Raw genomic sequence first — 15,123 nt, forward strand, 5'->3', positions numbered from 1 at the left:
AAATACATCGAATACATATTCAATTTATCCGAAAATGTGCCCTCAATGCATTTAGAAACTGAAACAATGTTTTACAAGCGATTGAGCGACTTATCTTCCTAAATATATAATATATACCAAGGAATCTATAGGAATCTACCTCCAAATTGGTTTCCACTAATCATTTCATTTAAAATATATTTTTTATTATGATTATCCAACATTAAATAGAGATTTCAATATACCAACATCAATATATCAACATCAATGCGATGAATGCCATAAATATACATTTTCTATCATATAAAATAGAGAGAGAGAGCCTGAGTTCTATAACATTTGGTGAGATTCCTTCACTAAGGAGGAGAATAATTGCCAATTATTTGGCACTCACTGGGGGGGCGGAGGGCACTCCTTATACTACTTTTGAGTCTGTTTTAAAGCATTTTGTAGTAAAAAAAGATGAACCTATATAACAATTGTGCAAATGAGTAAAGCTTACAACCGAAATCAACAATAGAGTCGAAAATTAGAGGCTAATTAAGTGACTGTAAGGAACATCCATAACACAATTAATCACTTTTGAATGAAACTTAAGGCTAGAGATTCAGTTTAAGGAGCATTTGCGTTTGTGCCACAATATTGAGGAGCATTCCTTTAGGCGTTTGCGCCTGCAATGCCTGTGAGAGGATCCGAGAGATGGATGATGGCATCGAGTTCTACTTGTGTGAGATTCTCGCTGAGCAGCTTCTCAATGCTAATGAACTTGGCATTGGGCTCTTGGATCGAAGAGGCGTCCACTTCCTGGTCGGGAGAGGGCTGTAGAACCGAACTGCTGCGTTTGGCGCGCTCTAAAAGAAAGATGTACACTTTTAGCATAAGAAAAATTTATAAGGAGGGATTGTTTCCTTACCAAACCGCGCACGATGTGCCTCTTGCTCGATGATAATCTCATTGGTGACATAGACCTCGCGACGGATTTGATCCCTTAGCTCCACGCTCATGTCGGGTATGCACCAGCGCACCAGAATCATCACAAGAGCCACAAAGTTCTGAAAGAAACGAAGAACCATATTTCATCATCATGTCATCACTTGTCCATGATTTGTCCATCGTTTTGGGGTCACAGCCCCCAGAAGCAGAAGCCCTATTCTTCTCCACTCAAGCGACAGTAAATGCAATTGGCTAAGACGGGCTAAGACAGGTGTTAGCCTCAACCCTAATATTTTCGGGGGAATTGGGAACGCACTCGCTCCCCAAAAGAAACCCCATATCGAATGAAACCAGCACATGCACCCCCAACATAGCATAGATCGGACTTTGGCAGCAGCATAACCAGCGAGAGAGAGAGGCAGCAGACAAAATGTCAAGAAACTGAAAATAGAATAAAATGAAATGCCAACTAAATGGATAATTAGCCGGCAGGGCACATTGGCAGTTCTGCACGAAAGTTGGAACATTTCAGACAGTGGCTTTGAATACTTCGAGACGAGCGGACGTGTGTGTGATAGCAAAAAGGATAACCATAGGAATATAGGATTAAAAAACTAACAAAAATTAATAAGAATAGGCTTTCATCTACCAATTTCCAAAGTTCAAACACTTTAAAATGAAATACTTTGAATTCCTGAGCCTTTCCTCAGTGGGTCTTAGCATAGCCATCCTAGACATCCTTATAGCATTGAGCATACTCGGTCCCTCTACCTATTATCTGTACTTTGATTACTTGGATATCGATAGGTGGGAACAGACCAACGATGTGGAGGCCCTAAGTGCCTTTGGCACATTCGTTTCCACGTTGGGTAAAACATAAAGAAAAACTAATTTTAATTCTATGCTAAAAAGGAAACCCTTTTCCAGTGGATTATCTCTGGGTGCGTGAATTCTCGCAGGTCTTTTACATGACTGCCACACTCATTATTTGGGTCAAGGCATTGATAAATCTGGCAGTGGCCTGCCTTCTAGTCGATGGCATTAAGCAGGTAATGGCATACCACTAAAAATATAGAATAATATGTCTAAATGATTGATTTTTTCTGCAGAAACGACTGATTTGCATTGCACCTTGGCTGATCAACACCTATCTATCGATGACCGTGGAAACTGGCATGTTTGTGAGCCTGGAACTCCGAATTGATGAAGTCGATGCCGCAGTGGATCGTCGGATAGCGCGTAGTCTCATCTTTGGCGTATTTTTAGGTAGGCTTTCACATGATTTATATCCTTAGTTTGAATTTTAATTGATTTTTATCTATGAAGTGCTCAATGCATTGCTTTCTTATGGCATCTATGCGCTCTATCGGAAGCTAAAGTCCACACCGAATGAGAATATCGAAGCCATTCAACAGAATCCTCATACATTCAACGCCTAAAACTAAGTATCTTTGAGGGATTTGATTTTTAAAGCTGTCTTAAAGCATTTATAGGTAAATAAAATGAGATTAAAGGTGGGTTGCTTCTCTGCCTTAGTTTATCTTTTGCAACTCACTTCAAAGACCACAACAAAGCCCAAACGACAGGCCAAAATGATGTAAAACATGCTGCTTAAATTGTATTTATCCGGCGATGAGGGCGGCAACCGAAAGTCTGTGTATCTGAAAGAAAGAAAACACTTTTAGTATCCCATTCCATAAAGCAAACCCTCGAGTGCATGCCATACTTGCACGATGTTATGTTGGAGAGATCGCCTGCGAGGCTGTTCAAAGTGGGTGAATCGGAGACCTTGAATTCGGAGAGAGTAAAGTCGAGGTATCCATTCAGGGTGCCATCTTTGGAGACATAGTTGCGGTAGACCAGTCGAGGAATCATATCCGATGTAAAGGCAATGATGAAGCCCTACAAAATACATTATTTAGAGATCTTTCTTAGGGGTACTCTCCTGCATCTACTCACATTTGTGATCACACTTAGCTTTCCAATGCAATCCAGTATCCTGTACCACACGCCAATATCCCTCACACGCTGCGACACGGGCCGCTTGTGGTGTGTGAGCAGTTTCTTGGCATCCAAACGCATTTCCAGTATATTATTGAGCAAGGCAAAGAACGGGGCCAGTGGAAAGGCAGCCACAAAGATGGTCACAAATCCGTATTGCAAAACCATCTCCAAATATTCGGGAAACAGACCGCGTGCCCCCCAATCCAGCAGCTTAAAGTCGCGCATCCAACGCTCGTCTTTGGTTTTGTCGGGATTCGGGGTGTTGTTGAACAAACGGGAGAGGCCCACCTGAATGGCCAGCACTTTGCGCCAGAACATGGGCAGATATACCTCGAGTATCGTGTTGAAGGCCTGCTTGCCCACCATTATAATGGCCAGCTGGATGCAGAGCTCCGTGAGGCAGCCACCAGAAGAGCACTGGAAAAGAATTCAGGGAAAGATTAGCTGTTGGACGGGTACACTCAGTGGTAGGGACCTACCTCCTCTTGTCGATAGTCAAACAGTTTGTTATACTCCCCTGGATGTCCCACAAATTTTCCCTTAAAGAAGGCTATATAAAATATAGAGGCATAATAGTTGACAAACTGCAGCAGATAGATCTTGAGAGTCAGCGAATCATCGAACTGCGTTTGAGTGCGCCACATTTCCAGCTCTGTGAGGTACTCCGCCAAGTGGCTGTACATCTGAAAAGTAAAGAATTCCCTTTATAACATTCCAAAAGAGTTTCAAGCGGCGAACACTCACATAATTCAGGATATAGAGCAAACACAGATTCACAAAGGCCGCCGAGGCTGTGGCCAAAACAATGGCACTCGAGGTGGTCAGGGGACTGGCGCCCACTTTTAGAGCCGCCAGCATCGACATGCGGTACACCACCACCGCCAAAAGGGCCACAAAAGCCAGGGCAATGAGCAGCAGCACCACCGAAAAGCTAAAAACAGTCGCCGGCAGCTTCATCCGCCAAAAGGGAACCGTCGGCTCCTTGACGTTCGTCACATAGTCCACTCTGGTGGGTGGTATGTGCTCCAACTTGGCCAAATACTGCGGCCTAGGGTGCTCCTCGTGGACATCAAAGCCCGTCAGATCCCAGCGATGGGTTATCTCCGCGGAGTAGCGCTTCCATAGCTCCAGGAAGAGAGTGGCCCAAAAGGACATAAAGACGGCAAAGAAAACTGTGCTGGGATTGTCGATGAGATACGTGACCTTGGCATAATTGCAGGTCTCCTTGAGGTCCCAAAAGTTGCACCAATCACAGAGGGGACACATGGTTATATTTGTATTGGGACGCAGACAGATATCTTTGCTGCAAATAAAAGGAATTTTCAATTAGTTGGGGCCACAATTGATGGATGAAAAGGTAAAGCTTACACAGGCACATAGTTCTTGAGAGACAACCAGGAGTATAGAAAGCATATCACACCCACAATGGAGGCCAGCAGCAACATATAGGTGTAATAGCCCAACCAGGCAAAGTACAGACCTAAAGAGAGGGGAAATACTAAGAAAGGCTATCTTTGAACATAGGTGCTGTTTCCTAACCAATTTTGACGCCAAAGTACTCCTTGATGTCGTCCAGAGGCTGATAGCGGTACCATTTCTTCACAGAAGCCCAATGTTTGTACAGAAGAGCTCTCATGGTGCCCGATTCGGTTATTTCGCCCTGAAAAAGGAATTTAGTGGATCTGCTATAAATATCGTTGTAATACTCACATCATGCAATGGATATGCCGCACAGTAGCCGCCCTCTGCAATCAATCGCTCAATGCCAAAGGCCATGTCATGTTGATTTTTGGTAGGAAAACGCTGACGATCCAATATAAACTCCACAATGCGCGACCTCACGGCGGTGGTAAAGAAGCAATCCTGTCGTATATCAAAGCTATCCAAAAAAGAAGATAAATTAAACGAAAAATGGTTAAGGTACTTCTTCTAGCTTACAGATACTCCTTGTCGCGACTGTAAATGGCAGTAAAACGATGCGCTCTCTTGGGGAATATATGCTCATCCACATGGATATTCCGTAGGAAGAATTGGCAAACGGTTTTCAGACTAGAAAATATGCTTTTTGTCGAACGATTGACAACAGACATTCCAGGGATCTGTAAGAGCACCAAAATACACATTAATCTGAAGGAAATTGAAGGTTTAAATTAAGATAGTCAAAGCAAAGGCTTACTAAAGGGTATACACATATATATTCAATTGATATTTCTACAACAGATGTTAGGCACGGGATTAGGTTTCTTTCATACATCAACTCACAGCAGAACAACATTTAAGCCTAGGTTTTAGAAGTATTAATTGTGTAAAATTTTTAACTGATTCAACAACGTCTGGGCCAACCTTCTTGGACAAGTATTGAGCCGCATTCTGTAGACGGTTGGTTCTTTCATATATACGCAAATTACACAAGGACTAAAAACACAGAAACATATAAGAAATCATACAAAAACAATAGGAATTTTCAACTGAATTTCAATCAAATTTTGTTTCAGGGCCCAAAAGTCTTTAAAGAATTAGATCTGAAGATCGAGAGACGAAACGCACCTCCTTCATGGGCATCCGTAGCTTAAGTATCTCCGCATACCGACGCAGCACCTCCAAAGGGGCATGGATCTGCAAAGAACAAACACCCATTAATGAGGTTTCTTTTGGGGAAATTCAAGGCTTACTTACCTTCACGAAACATATTTGATCCTTTTGGCTTGTTTCCACCTCGAGACCCTGGCTCACGAGATTCGCCTCGAACACCCTTCGCTTCTCCGTATTCTCCGCCTCCGTGGGCTCATGGGCATTGATCCTGTAGGCCAGCACGAAGTCAATGGAGCGCGTGCAGTCCTCGAAGAACAGCGATGTGTTGATCTCCTCCCGCTGGTAGAACTCCCTGGGGCAACTGCATTCGCGTTCATCGTAGCCATTATTTCCCAAAGTGGGTTCAGTCATTGGCAGCAAGGGGCTTGAGAGATGATTTTGGTTGCTTGGCTCGGAGGACTTCTTTTTGCCATTGGCCAGGGGCCCGGCAGCACCGTCTGGCAGTTGGAGCGTGGAGGCGTTGCTGTAACAAAGAATGGACGTTCAGGAATGGAATGCTTTCAGTGTTTCAGTTTGATGTCCATTAATGTCCCTATAGGACCCACCCCCCGCTTGGCGTGTTAATGTCCCACCCTCACCTTATTTAGGTCACTCCCCGGGTGGTTGGAACCCCCTAAGCAACTATAATCTGAACGCGTTGAGCCATTTTATGGCACACACAATTCACCCACATGACATCAGTAAATAATTTCTCTATTTTTCCTTGGCTTTCATTTGCTTATACAGCAGCAGCAGTCTGTTTCCATCTGTTTAGTCTGTTTCTAGTATATTATTTAAAGAGCCAAGTGCAGTGCCTCACATTCAGTTGATAATGTGGCAAAAACATTTGCAAATAATATATGCAAACACTTGATATTTGAGCGCTAGAAAAGCAGCTCAGCTCCTCGTGTGAGTCGGTCTTTTGTGGAAAAAATGAGAAATCTCCTATGATTCACGATTATATCTGATCATAAAAAAAACAATACAAAATTTACCTTAACTTCGAAAGTGCAATCGAATGAGTAATTGAGCAATCGACTCAAAAAAGAGGGAAATATTTTAGAAAGATGCTGAATGGGAGTCAATGGGAGCTGTGTGATACAGGGCATAAGTTCTTATCAGCTATAAATAAACTGGGAGAAATGATAAGCCCAGCCATGAAGAAGGCTGTCAATTACATTATCTTCCATCATTCTTTTATTTCTAGCTGTCCAACAAGGAGATAAAGTCCAGTAATTACACTTGTTGATTCAAAGCTTCATTGGGAAAAGCCCTCAGATAATACTTCGTTTGCATATAATGTGAAGAGGTACAGATTATTTAACGCAGAATGGAATGAAGCTGGGGAAAACCACTCTACTGCATTTTATAAGTAGGAAAAATGTTTATTGCCAGTGATTAGAAATAGAACAGCCACCGGAAAAAACATAAACAGCGAAATCATGAAAGGAAGGCCAAGTCTCAGTGATCGAAGCTTTGGATACCCTGCAGATATGGTATAATTTGCTATAATTCCTTTTGGAATTCTATTAGTAAGGGAACTTTGTCGTCATTCCCCTTCCAACTTCCATAAACCGCTCGGTTAAGCTGTATGTTTCCTCTTGTTTCCTCCATTCTCTTTTGTACTCTTATTTCGTGTGTGGCTCGGCTCATCAAACATTCATGTTCATATTTTACAAACTTTTCAGCCTTGGCTCGCGGCGATTCATAATTATCTTCAACTTCTTTCAATAAAAAAACTCAAGTATGAAAATTTACACACAATTTGTTATTGTTATTGTTTGTTTCGTAGGCCCACACATTGAAAATTTTGGCATTTGGCTTTAATCAAGGCCAAGAGAGAGCAAGACAGAGTGAGAGACACTAATTTATTAAACATTTGTGCCGCTGCTTTTTCGAATATTTGTCACCCAAGGAAGAGCAGAGCAGCGAAAGGTGACGGAAAATTGTTTCCCCGAAATTTTCTTATATAATGTATGCAAATATTATGCTATATGCTATATATGCATGATCCGTTTAATCATCCAACCGACAAGATCCGCAATACTTGAAACACACACAGTACACAAACACACAAGGAAACCGTTGTCTTTTACTTTTCTCCCGCGAAACAGATGATTAATCCAACACAAAAAGGGGAAACACTACGGTAAACCCGTTTCTGCGAAAGCTGATCGGGCGTATATGTGTATAAAGGTATTAATTGACCCACCAGCGGGTGTAATATCACATTTAGCGCGGAAAAATATTTCCTGCGAGTTTTTCGCTTCTGGTTCGCCCGATGTTTGAGAATTGAGTGTTCAGAAAATTGAAATAATATTCCAACAAACGTTGGCACTGACAACGGGAGAGCCCCAAAGAGCGGCAGAGTTGTCAAACGCGCAGCAGCAATAACAAAGCAGAAACAAGAGAGGGCGAGAGAGCTGTCAGCTGGGCGAAGAGCAAGACACAGACAAGCCGGCATATGATAATCCCCCCCACCACACACTCCCGTGCGTTGACTTGAGTACTTTTGAACAAAAGAGCAGCAGGCCAACATCATTCGTGTTGTGTGATGATACGAAAAGTAGTTGATTTTCTGAACTAAATTAGATAGCGCCTAAGATGCCTTCCATAATATACAAATGTGCTTTACATTTTCATAAAGAAAGTGTAGTGCAATAGTGTACATTGAGTGCATCAGCGAAATAAACCTGTTGCCAAGTAACTGTTGTCTCGTTTAGACAGTACTTCAATCAGTTGGCGTCGGAAAGGGAGAGAGAGAGAGCGAAGTCTAAGCACATGTTCATAGATCAAATGCAGGTACGTATGTTATCTGTTCCCCCTCTTCCTATATTTCCCATTTCCAGCACAAAGGGAAATAGATGTTCTGTTTATGATAGGAAATTAGTTCATTGGGTAATTACTGTGTAGTAAATTGTAGATTAATATTCAGAGAATGTCGGCGGAACAGGGGGATGGAATGCAATGCTAATACAAGGTGCTCTCTGTTCTGAGTCACTGAATTAGGAAGAAAAACACTGACATTCCACATCCGAAAGAGGAATCAAAAGTATATGTATTTGTCTAAGAATACAGTGATTTGCACTTTCTGCTTATCTGTCTTATGCATATAGCAACAAGTGCGAATGATCAACATAAAACACAGATAAAACCATACAGGGGGCTCTTGAAAGTGGCTAGAGAACATCCAAGAGGTTTCACCAAAACTCCCTGCTAAAACACCCTATATCCATGACAATAAAAAAACCCAAACTCAATTACAGAAAACAACAATAGACAGACAACAAACAGTCGACAAAAACCAGCTGCAATTATCTTTAATGGATATTTCCTCTATATAGTCAGCTTCATTGGATTGGACTTACCTTGCAGCGAACCTGGCTCTCTTATCAGAGAGTGATTCACTTGATGATTTTCGGTTCTCTCCGCTGGCCGCATCTCGCTCTTGGTCCATAAAATCCGTCGTTGGATCTGCTGCTCCCCGGCCCCTGTTCCTGCCCTCCCAAAGGCTTCCGCTGCCATTCAGCTTATCGCTGAGGCCGATGCGCTGCATCAGTTCCATGTCGAAGGGGGCCAGCGGGGTGGTGAATGGCGGTTCCAAATGGCTAGCAGGCGGCGCTGGAGTCCCCTTTTCCTCGTCCAGCAGAAGCTGCGAGCTCTCTGGCGGAGGGGGAGACGCTTCTTCGGCGCCGTCTAAATTTAGCATTTAGCTTAGTGGCAACTTTTAAATTTGGCCAATCGGCGGAGTCTTGCTGCTTCCCCTCACCACTTCTTCCCTACTTTCACAAGGCATCTGTGTGTGAGTTCATGTGCGCGCGCGGCATGCATATGTGTGTGTGTGTGTGTGTGTTGCCAAAATATATTGATGGCGAGGGTCAACTTTCATTTGTGCCGCTGCATTGCTCTACACTTTGCACTAAATCTAATATCACAATTCAATTATGTTGCACGTTCCGCTGGAGGAAGTATAGTGTTAAATAATTAAAAACAATTTAAGAATGAAGCGCGCGCGGGGAGACTTAGAACAGCTGAAATCAATCATATATACCGTCTGACCGTCGGAAATATACCAAATCTTACCGTCTCATTTTGAAAATATACCGTAGATATACTGACGAATTCATACATATTCCTCGTTTTTCATATTCCGTCGAATATTACTAGCTAGATAGAGATCTCCGCCCTACCCACATAATTTTATCCTATTGAAGAATAAATTCTCTATAAGATAAACTACTTTTAAGTAATGTCATTTATTATTCGGACTAAATCAAGGTTCAAACGAAAAAGTTCAACAAAAAAAATAGTCGCAATGTTGTCACGTCAATGTTGCTGTCATTTGAAGAAGTCAGCCGGAGTATGGGATTTTCTATACCCTATTTCAAATTGATTTTTTTTTAGACGTATTCATGGAAATATTTGATTAGGTTATTGTATAAACATATATCCTGATCCCGATACTCATTCTTGGTCTCTGTAAGAAGACCACTAACTTCAAAATATAGTTCAAATACATTTTAAACAGAGACTGATCAGTTTCTTCATTAATTAAAGCCTGGTATGACAAACATTTCCCTAATTCTGTAATATCCTTTTCCCTAGGGTATGAAATGGGACTTATTGTTGTTACCGATTCAATACATAATATGACCCTCCGAAATATACCGCCTAATCCCCAATAATTTAAGATACAAACTTGAGCTAACCTACTAGTAATACTTATAACAATAATTACTCTTGTAGGTCCATCCCAACCTTCACTTTTAATTTGAAGAAATTAATGTAGACGATATGTTTAACCTAAAATTAAAAAAAAACTAAATTTCAATTCTTCACACACTGAACATGTCGCAAACAGACATCAGATCCCAGGATATTCCACCGTAGCTCCTCGTCCTATCGGGATTTCCAAGGGATGTGCTCCTGTGGCTGGACTGTGGCAGCAACTGGCTGTCCTGCTGCAAGCCATTGCCATGATACCGCTGCTGTGTGGCTACGTCGACAACTTGGCGTCCCATCCACTGCAGCAGGGACCAATGATCGACTGAGAGCCGGGAAATAATGCCAGCAAACCCCCATTCAAACGCCGCCGAATCAAACGCTGGGCTTCAGCTTCAAGACGCGTAAGCGCATTCAAGGATCAAGGACATTTTTCTGATCACGGTGGGGCTTGGCACGACCCGATCGGGCCGTAAATTATGGAGAAATAGAATATATATGTCTGCGGTAAATATCCTTGATCCTTGGTCCTCGATAAGGACTCCATTAAGTCGGGCCTCAAATAACGGAGAAAAAAAAATGGCTTGTAATGGCCGTGATCAGAAAAATGTCCTTGAACCTTCGCCAAGGACTCCAACAGCTCCAAGCATACATATTCAGTTTTCTCGGCTATTTGTGAGCCGATCTGGGCGTGCGATGGCTTCCTGTGATCGGAAAAATGTCCATGATCTGACGGAGTCCTTTTCAAGGATCAAAGAACATTTTCCCCAATCAAAAATATATAATTTTCTCCGCTATTTGTGAACCGATCTGGGCGTGCCACGCCTTTTTGTAATCGGAATAATTTACCCGATACAGAAAACAGCAAGGATGATTTTTTTAATATTTGTAATCATCAAAACTTAGCTTAGTATAAATAAGTAAACAAGTGGAAAACATTTGTATCTACTACCTAAATCCTGAAATCTAACAATAATGAGATATATCTAGAATCTAGTAGCCCATGTAATCTCTCCTTTGTTTGCCAAAGTCCTTGTTCTCGATGGCCAGGTAGAAGGATGACGACGGCTTGTAGGCTGGCTTATGTGGACGCGTCGGTTGTCGAAGACTCGTAAGACTGTCTCTGCTTTTTAGACTAGACAGGTAGTTAAGTGTAGTGTCATACGACCATTAGCGATGGTTGAATGAAAGAAAACATCGCTGAAAAGCGACTAATTTTTTCTTATCAGAGAAAAAGCAGCTGACTGTGTATGTATGTTTATATAAAGAATAATTCGGAAATTAATAGTCAAAATATGCAACAAAAAAACACATGACTTTTCAAATAAAAATAACAACTTGTATTGAACAGAACATTAAACAGAATAATACGTATTTCTCATCTCAATTTTAAAGGGAACAACAACGAATTTTTGACTTTAATATATGGAATAATAATACAGTAGTGTTTCATATTGTATGCACTATTATTATGGGGCTAAATTATGTATTAGGAGTTGAACTTGGACATTGAATTTGCATCAGAAACGTCGCCGTCGGAGATGAATACGGATATTGGAGGCTTTCTGACCCACTCCCTCTACTTGGCAGTGTAGTTCTTGTGGACCTCAGGCGAAATGTTGTAGACGAACTGTAGGATCTCCTGGATGACGGGCTCCTTGCGCGTCACGATGGCGCGCTCCATGTCGGCCAACTTCACGCGGGTGTCCGCATCGATTTTGGCAGCAACGCCTTCCCGGCTGCCCATGTGCTATAGGTAGTGGGATCGTAGGGGTTAGCTTGTGTTCCGAAATCGGATCGAAGATGGTACAACTAACCTTGGCCTCGAACTCTTTGAAGGCGCGCTCCCGCTCCTGACGGAACTTCTCAATCTCCTCGGTGGCCTCGTCCTTGGCCTGCTTCAACCTCCTTGCCTTGCCTGTGTGGGTGGGTGAAAAAATCCAAAAAGAAAAAACAGTTATTCGTCAGCTTGCACAGTATTTACTGTTTTTCAGCGAGTCATGTGACCCACCGCGCATAACGTCGATAAGGCGGCGCGGGGCCGAGGGCTGGGTCAATGGTGGTGAGAAAACACAGTTGCCTTTGCTTTCTGTATCTGTTTCTCCAATTGGGAAAAAATAATTCCAATTTTACTTACGCTTCCTTGCCTCTGCCACCTTCTCGGCGGCCTTCTTCTCAGCAGCAAGCAGTTGCTGGATTCCCTGCGTTTGGCTGGCCATCTTGTTAGCTTCACAAAAATTTACGTGGTGTACTGACCAAGAAAAAAAAGCAAGTGACTTTTGGAAATTTTTTGCACGAAAATTGTCATATGACTGACGAAGTCAGCAGTGTGACCATGGATATTCCCATACGGTCTGACCCTCTGAAATATACCGTAAATATACTGACGAATTCAAGGTATATTATACATATTTTTTCGTTTTTGATATTCCGTCGAATATTACTAGTTAAATAGAACCCCCAGTCCTGCCTACATAATTTTATCCGATTACTAACTAAATTTCCTACAAAACTGGTTAAAGAAAAGGTGTCATCCCTATTGCGTTACTTATAAAATAAGGTTTAAGCAAAAATGTTCAACAACAATTTCTGCTAAATAATTTTCTTTACGTGGTAACTACACGCCCACTACACATTTGCTACAAAAGCGACACCTAAAGGTGAAATGTGTACGTTTAAAAAATGTTTGCGCGTTTTTTTCATATTAACCCCAGTCTGCGAAACCTCCTTTGGTGTACATTGGTGCAAAATACTAGGAAATACTATGATAAGTACAAAATTTGCATAGTGTGTGAGCTAGACATGGTGGCGAAAAATCAGTGAACCTCGAACTTTGCGATAAAATATACAAAATAATTGTCGTATGACGAAGACACACACATGTAATAGCAACTCTGCGCGTGCACCAGGGAGGGATGATTATACCAGGGATTCGGTGTTGCATTTTCTACAGCAGAACATTTTTTGTTTATAATCAATAAAAAGATAAAATTCGCTGTGAAATTAGTTAAATCTCCTGCTCTGAGATGTCCTTTTCATTTACGCCCACAAGCAATTCTGCTATTGGAGCCGCAGCGCCCACAGCGGGTGCATTCGGTTTTGGCGCGCGACCGGCGACTACAACGGCACCTCCTCCCGCTTTTGGTGCAACCGCTGCGCCAGCCTTTGGAGCTGCAGGATCTTCGCCTTTCGGACAAGCGCCAGCAACATCAGCCTTCGGACAGGCGCCCACAACGTCAGCCTTTGGACAGGCGCCTGCGACATCAGCATTCGGTCAAGCGCCCACGTCGTTGGGATTTGCAGCGGCAACAGCAGCACAGCCTGGATTCGGAGCACCTACGGCTCAGCCTGGGTTTGGTGCAACAACAGCCCAGCCAGGATTCGGAGCACCCACGGCACAGTCTGGGTTTGGTGCACCCACGGCGCAGCCAGGATTTGGAGCACCTACGGCCCAGCCCGGATTCGGAGCACCTACGGCACAGTCCGGGTTTGGAGCTCCCACGGCCCAGCCCGGATTCGGAGCACCTACGGCCCAGCCAGGATTCGGAGCACCCACGGCCCAACCCGGATTCGGAGCACCAACAGCATTCGGAGCAGCTACAACAGCATCTACATTCGGCCAAGCAGCTCCTGCTGTCGTTAGTGTAGCGCCCACATTCTCCTTTGCGCCGCCGGCCACCAGTGCCCCGACCACAGCACCGCCTGCTTTTGGCTTTGGCAGCACGGCCACCACCGCACCGGCCACTTCAGTGGGTTTGCAACCGGCTCTGACTGCTGGCATTGGTTCCTTTGCGTTCGCCAAGCCCCAGGCCACGACGGCGGCCAGTCTGAACTTCAGCACGAACACCACGACGGCCACGGCGCAGCCCTTCAATACGGGCCTGCGGCTGGGTGGCTCCACGTCGGCTGTGGGGAGTGGAATCTTTGGCAAGCCGCCTGGCCAGCAGACCACAGCTCCCGCCACATTTGTGGGTTTGGGCGGCATCGATGTCAGCGCCACGCAGCCAAAGCTGGGAGACAACAAGAAGGACGGGATCAAGGTGAGTTCTGGCAATCCATAGATTCGAACCCGTTTTACACAGAACCGTTTGCAGATCAAGGAAACCCAAGTGCCGGACGAGATAGTCAAGACAGTGGAGGCGCTGAAGGTGTACATCAAGCAGCAGAAGACCACCTCCTCGGACATCGGACGGACGTCCACCTCAAAGTTCTCGAATGTGACGCACGAGATCACGGGCTTCGCTTGGGCGCTGCAGAACATGGCCAACTCCGTGGACGCCAACAACCAGCAGATCAAGCTGCTGCGTTTGGAGACGGCTAAGGCCATACAGTCGCTGGAGATGGCCCAGAGGACTCAGGACACGCCCATCGGACTTCAGTACGAGAACAATGCTCCGTTCCAGTACTTCCAGTGTCTGGTGGTCAAGTACGAGCAGGATTTGATTGCCTTCCGGCAGCAGATCACGCTCACCGAACGGCACATGCACGCCCTGGCCAATCCACAGAGCATCGCGCCCGAGGACCTGAAGCGCGGCCTTCGGCAGCTCAACGAAGCTTTCATCTCGCTGGCAGGCCGCTTGCACGACCTTCACCAGCGCGTGGAGGAGCAGAAGGAGCTGTATCTGAATCTGCGACGATACAAGCTGCGCGACGCCACCAATGTCTTTGAGAAGATCGATAATCCACCGCCGCCGGCAGTCGAGCCTCAGCGGATCAGCAGTGGCCCGACGCCCTTCTCCAACATCTCGGCCATTAGTAGCCTGAACAAATCGTATGCCTCGGCGGCGGCTGCCTCCTCCAGCAATGCGGCAGCCAAGTGATTGATTGTCCTCCAATCCGTATGTTGAAATAAATCGTTTTATATGAAGTAATCCTCGCGAGGCTTTAAATGTAGAATAGAATATATTTCACTTC

The 15,123-nt window shown here is 44.1% G+C and overlaps 4 protein-coding genes across 7 annotated transcripts; 2 read left to right on the forward strand and 2 right to left on the reverse strand.

The window, feature by feature from the left end:
• Positions 1–572: 572 nt before the first annotated feature.
• On the reverse strand, positions 573–9,422 carry LOC6594448 (anoctamin-1). 2 transcript variants are annotated; one of them, XM_026994545.1, is made up of 15 exons: positions 8,856–9,422; positions 5,593–5,971; positions 5,464–5,532; positions 5,260–5,331; positions 4,855–5,015; positions 4,627–4,795; positions 4,456–4,576; positions 4,285–4,396; positions 3,661–4,219; positions 3,396–3,599; positions 2,872–3,333; positions 2,639–2,814; positions 2,468–2,573; positions 893–1,031; positions 573–830 (listed from the first exon to the last, which is right to left on the reverse strand). In XM_026994545.1, exons 1-15 carry the CDS (start codon positions 9,194–9,196, stop codon positions 637–639), a joined length of 3,264 nt encoding a protein of 1,087 aa, XP_026850346.1. In that variant the 5' UTR covers positions 9,197–9,422; the 3' UTR covers positions 573–636. The 2 variants fall into 2 exon arrangements, with proteins under 2 accessions (XP_026850346.1, XP_026850347.1); XM_026994546.1 differs by lacking the exon at positions 5,260–5,331 and having other exon boundaries at positions 8,856–9,421.
• Positions 1,057–11,055, forward strand: LOC6594449. 3 transcript variants are annotated; one of them, XR_003409387.1, is made up of 5 exons: positions 1,057–1,781; positions 1,840–1,961; positions 2,022–2,178; positions 2,239–2,405; positions 10,349–11,055. XR_003409387.1 is itself a non-coding variant. In XM_026994549.1 (4 exons), exons 1-4 carry the CDS (start codon positions 1,589–1,591, stop codon positions 6,721–6,723), a joined length of 501 nt encoding a protein of 166 aa, XP_026850350.1. In that variant the 5' UTR covers positions 1,057–1,588; the 3' UTR covers positions 6,724–6,763. The 3 variants fall into 3 exon arrangements, 2 of the variants coding, with proteins under 2 accessions (XP_026850350.1, XP_002019914.1); XM_026994549.1 differs by lacking the exons at positions 2,239–2,405; positions 10,349–11,055 and adding an exon at positions 6,695–6,763; XM_002019878.2 differs by lacking the exon at positions 10,349–11,055 and having other exon boundaries at positions 2,239–2,459.
• Positions 11,056–11,592: 537 nt separating this feature from the next.
• On the reverse strand, positions 11,593–12,472 carry LOC6594450 (V-type proton ATPase subunit G). The gene is made up of 3 exons (XM_002019879.2): positions 12,347–12,472; positions 12,027–12,127; positions 11,593–11,959 (listed from the first exon to the last, which is right to left on the reverse strand). The coding sequence occupies exons 1-3, from the start codon at positions 12,426–12,428 to the stop codon at positions 11,789–11,791; spliced, it is 354 nt and encodes a 117-aa protein (XP_002019915.1). The 5' UTR covers positions 12,429–12,472; the 3' UTR covers positions 11,593–11,788.
• A 717-nt stretch (positions 12,473–13,189) lies between these two features.
• On the forward strand, positions 13,190–15,045 carry LOC6594451 (probable nucleoporin Nup58). Its single transcript, XM_026994482.1, has 2 exons — positions 13,190–14,249; positions 14,304–15,045. The coding sequence occupies exons 1-2, from the start codon at positions 13,236–13,238 to the stop codon at positions 15,027–15,029; spliced, it is 1,740 nt and encodes a 579-aa protein (XP_026850283.1). The 5' UTR covers positions 13,190–13,235; the 3' UTR covers positions 15,030–15,045.
• The last annotated feature ends 78 nt before the right edge of the window (positions 15,046–15,123 follow it).

The sequence above is a fragment of the Drosophila persimilis genome, unplaced genomic scaffold, assembly GCF_003286085.1.
Source record: "Drosophila persimilis strain 14011-0111.01,24,50 unplaced genomic scaffold, DperRS2 tig00003933-arrow-pilon, whole genome shotgun sequence".
Classification (NCBI taxonomy): Eukaryota; Metazoa; Arthropoda; class Insecta; order Diptera; family Drosophilidae; genus Drosophila; species Drosophila persimilis.

Bases quoted from the DNA above. Each gene is read 5' to 3' on its own strand.
- LOC6594448 (XM_026994545.1), bottom strand. From the start codon at position 9,196: ATGCTAAATTTAGACGGCGCCGAAGAAGCGTCTCCCCCTCCGCCAGAG. The intron at 5,972-8,855 runs GTAAGTCCAATC...TCTTTGTTACAG, and splicing joins AGAGCCAGGTTCGCTGCAAG to CAACGCCTCCACGCTCCAAC. The intron at 5,332-5,463 runs GTGCGTTTCGTC...CTGTGTTTTTAG, and splicing joins TACGGATGCCCATGAAGGAG to TCCTTGTGTAATTTGCGTAT.
- LOC6594451 (XM_026994482.1), top strand. From the start codon at position 13,236: ATGTCCTTTTCATTTACGCCCACAAGCAATTCTGCTATTGGAGCCGCA. The intron at 14,250-14,303 runs GTGAGTTCTGGC...AACCGTTTGCAG, and splicing joins ACAAGAAGGACGGGATCAAG to ATCAAGGAAACCCAAGTGCC.
- LOC6594450 (XM_002019879.2), bottom strand. From the start codon at position 12,428: ATGGCCAGCCAAACGCAGGGAATCCAGCAACTGCTTGCTGCTGAGAAG. The intron at 12,128-12,346 runs GTAAGTAAAATT...CCACCCACACAG, and splicing joins GGTGGCAGAGGCAAGGAAGC to GCAAGGCAAGGAGGTTGAAG. The intron at 11,960-12,026 runs GTTAGTTGTACC...CACTACCTATAG, and splicing joins TCAAAGAGTTCGAGGCCAAG to CACATGGGCAGCCGGGAAGG.
- LOC6594449 (XM_002019878.2), top strand. From the start codon at position 1,589: ATGAAATACTTTGAATTCCTGAGCCTTTCCTCAGTGGGTCTTAGCATA. The intron at 1,782-1,839 runs GTAAAACATAAA...ACCCTTTTCCAG, and splicing joins CACATTCGTTTCCACGTTGG to TGGATTATCTCTGGGTGCGT. The intron at 1,962-2,021 runs GTAATGGCATAC...TTTTTTCTGCAG, and splicing joins TAGTCGATGGCATTAAGCAG to AAACGACTGATTTGCATTGC.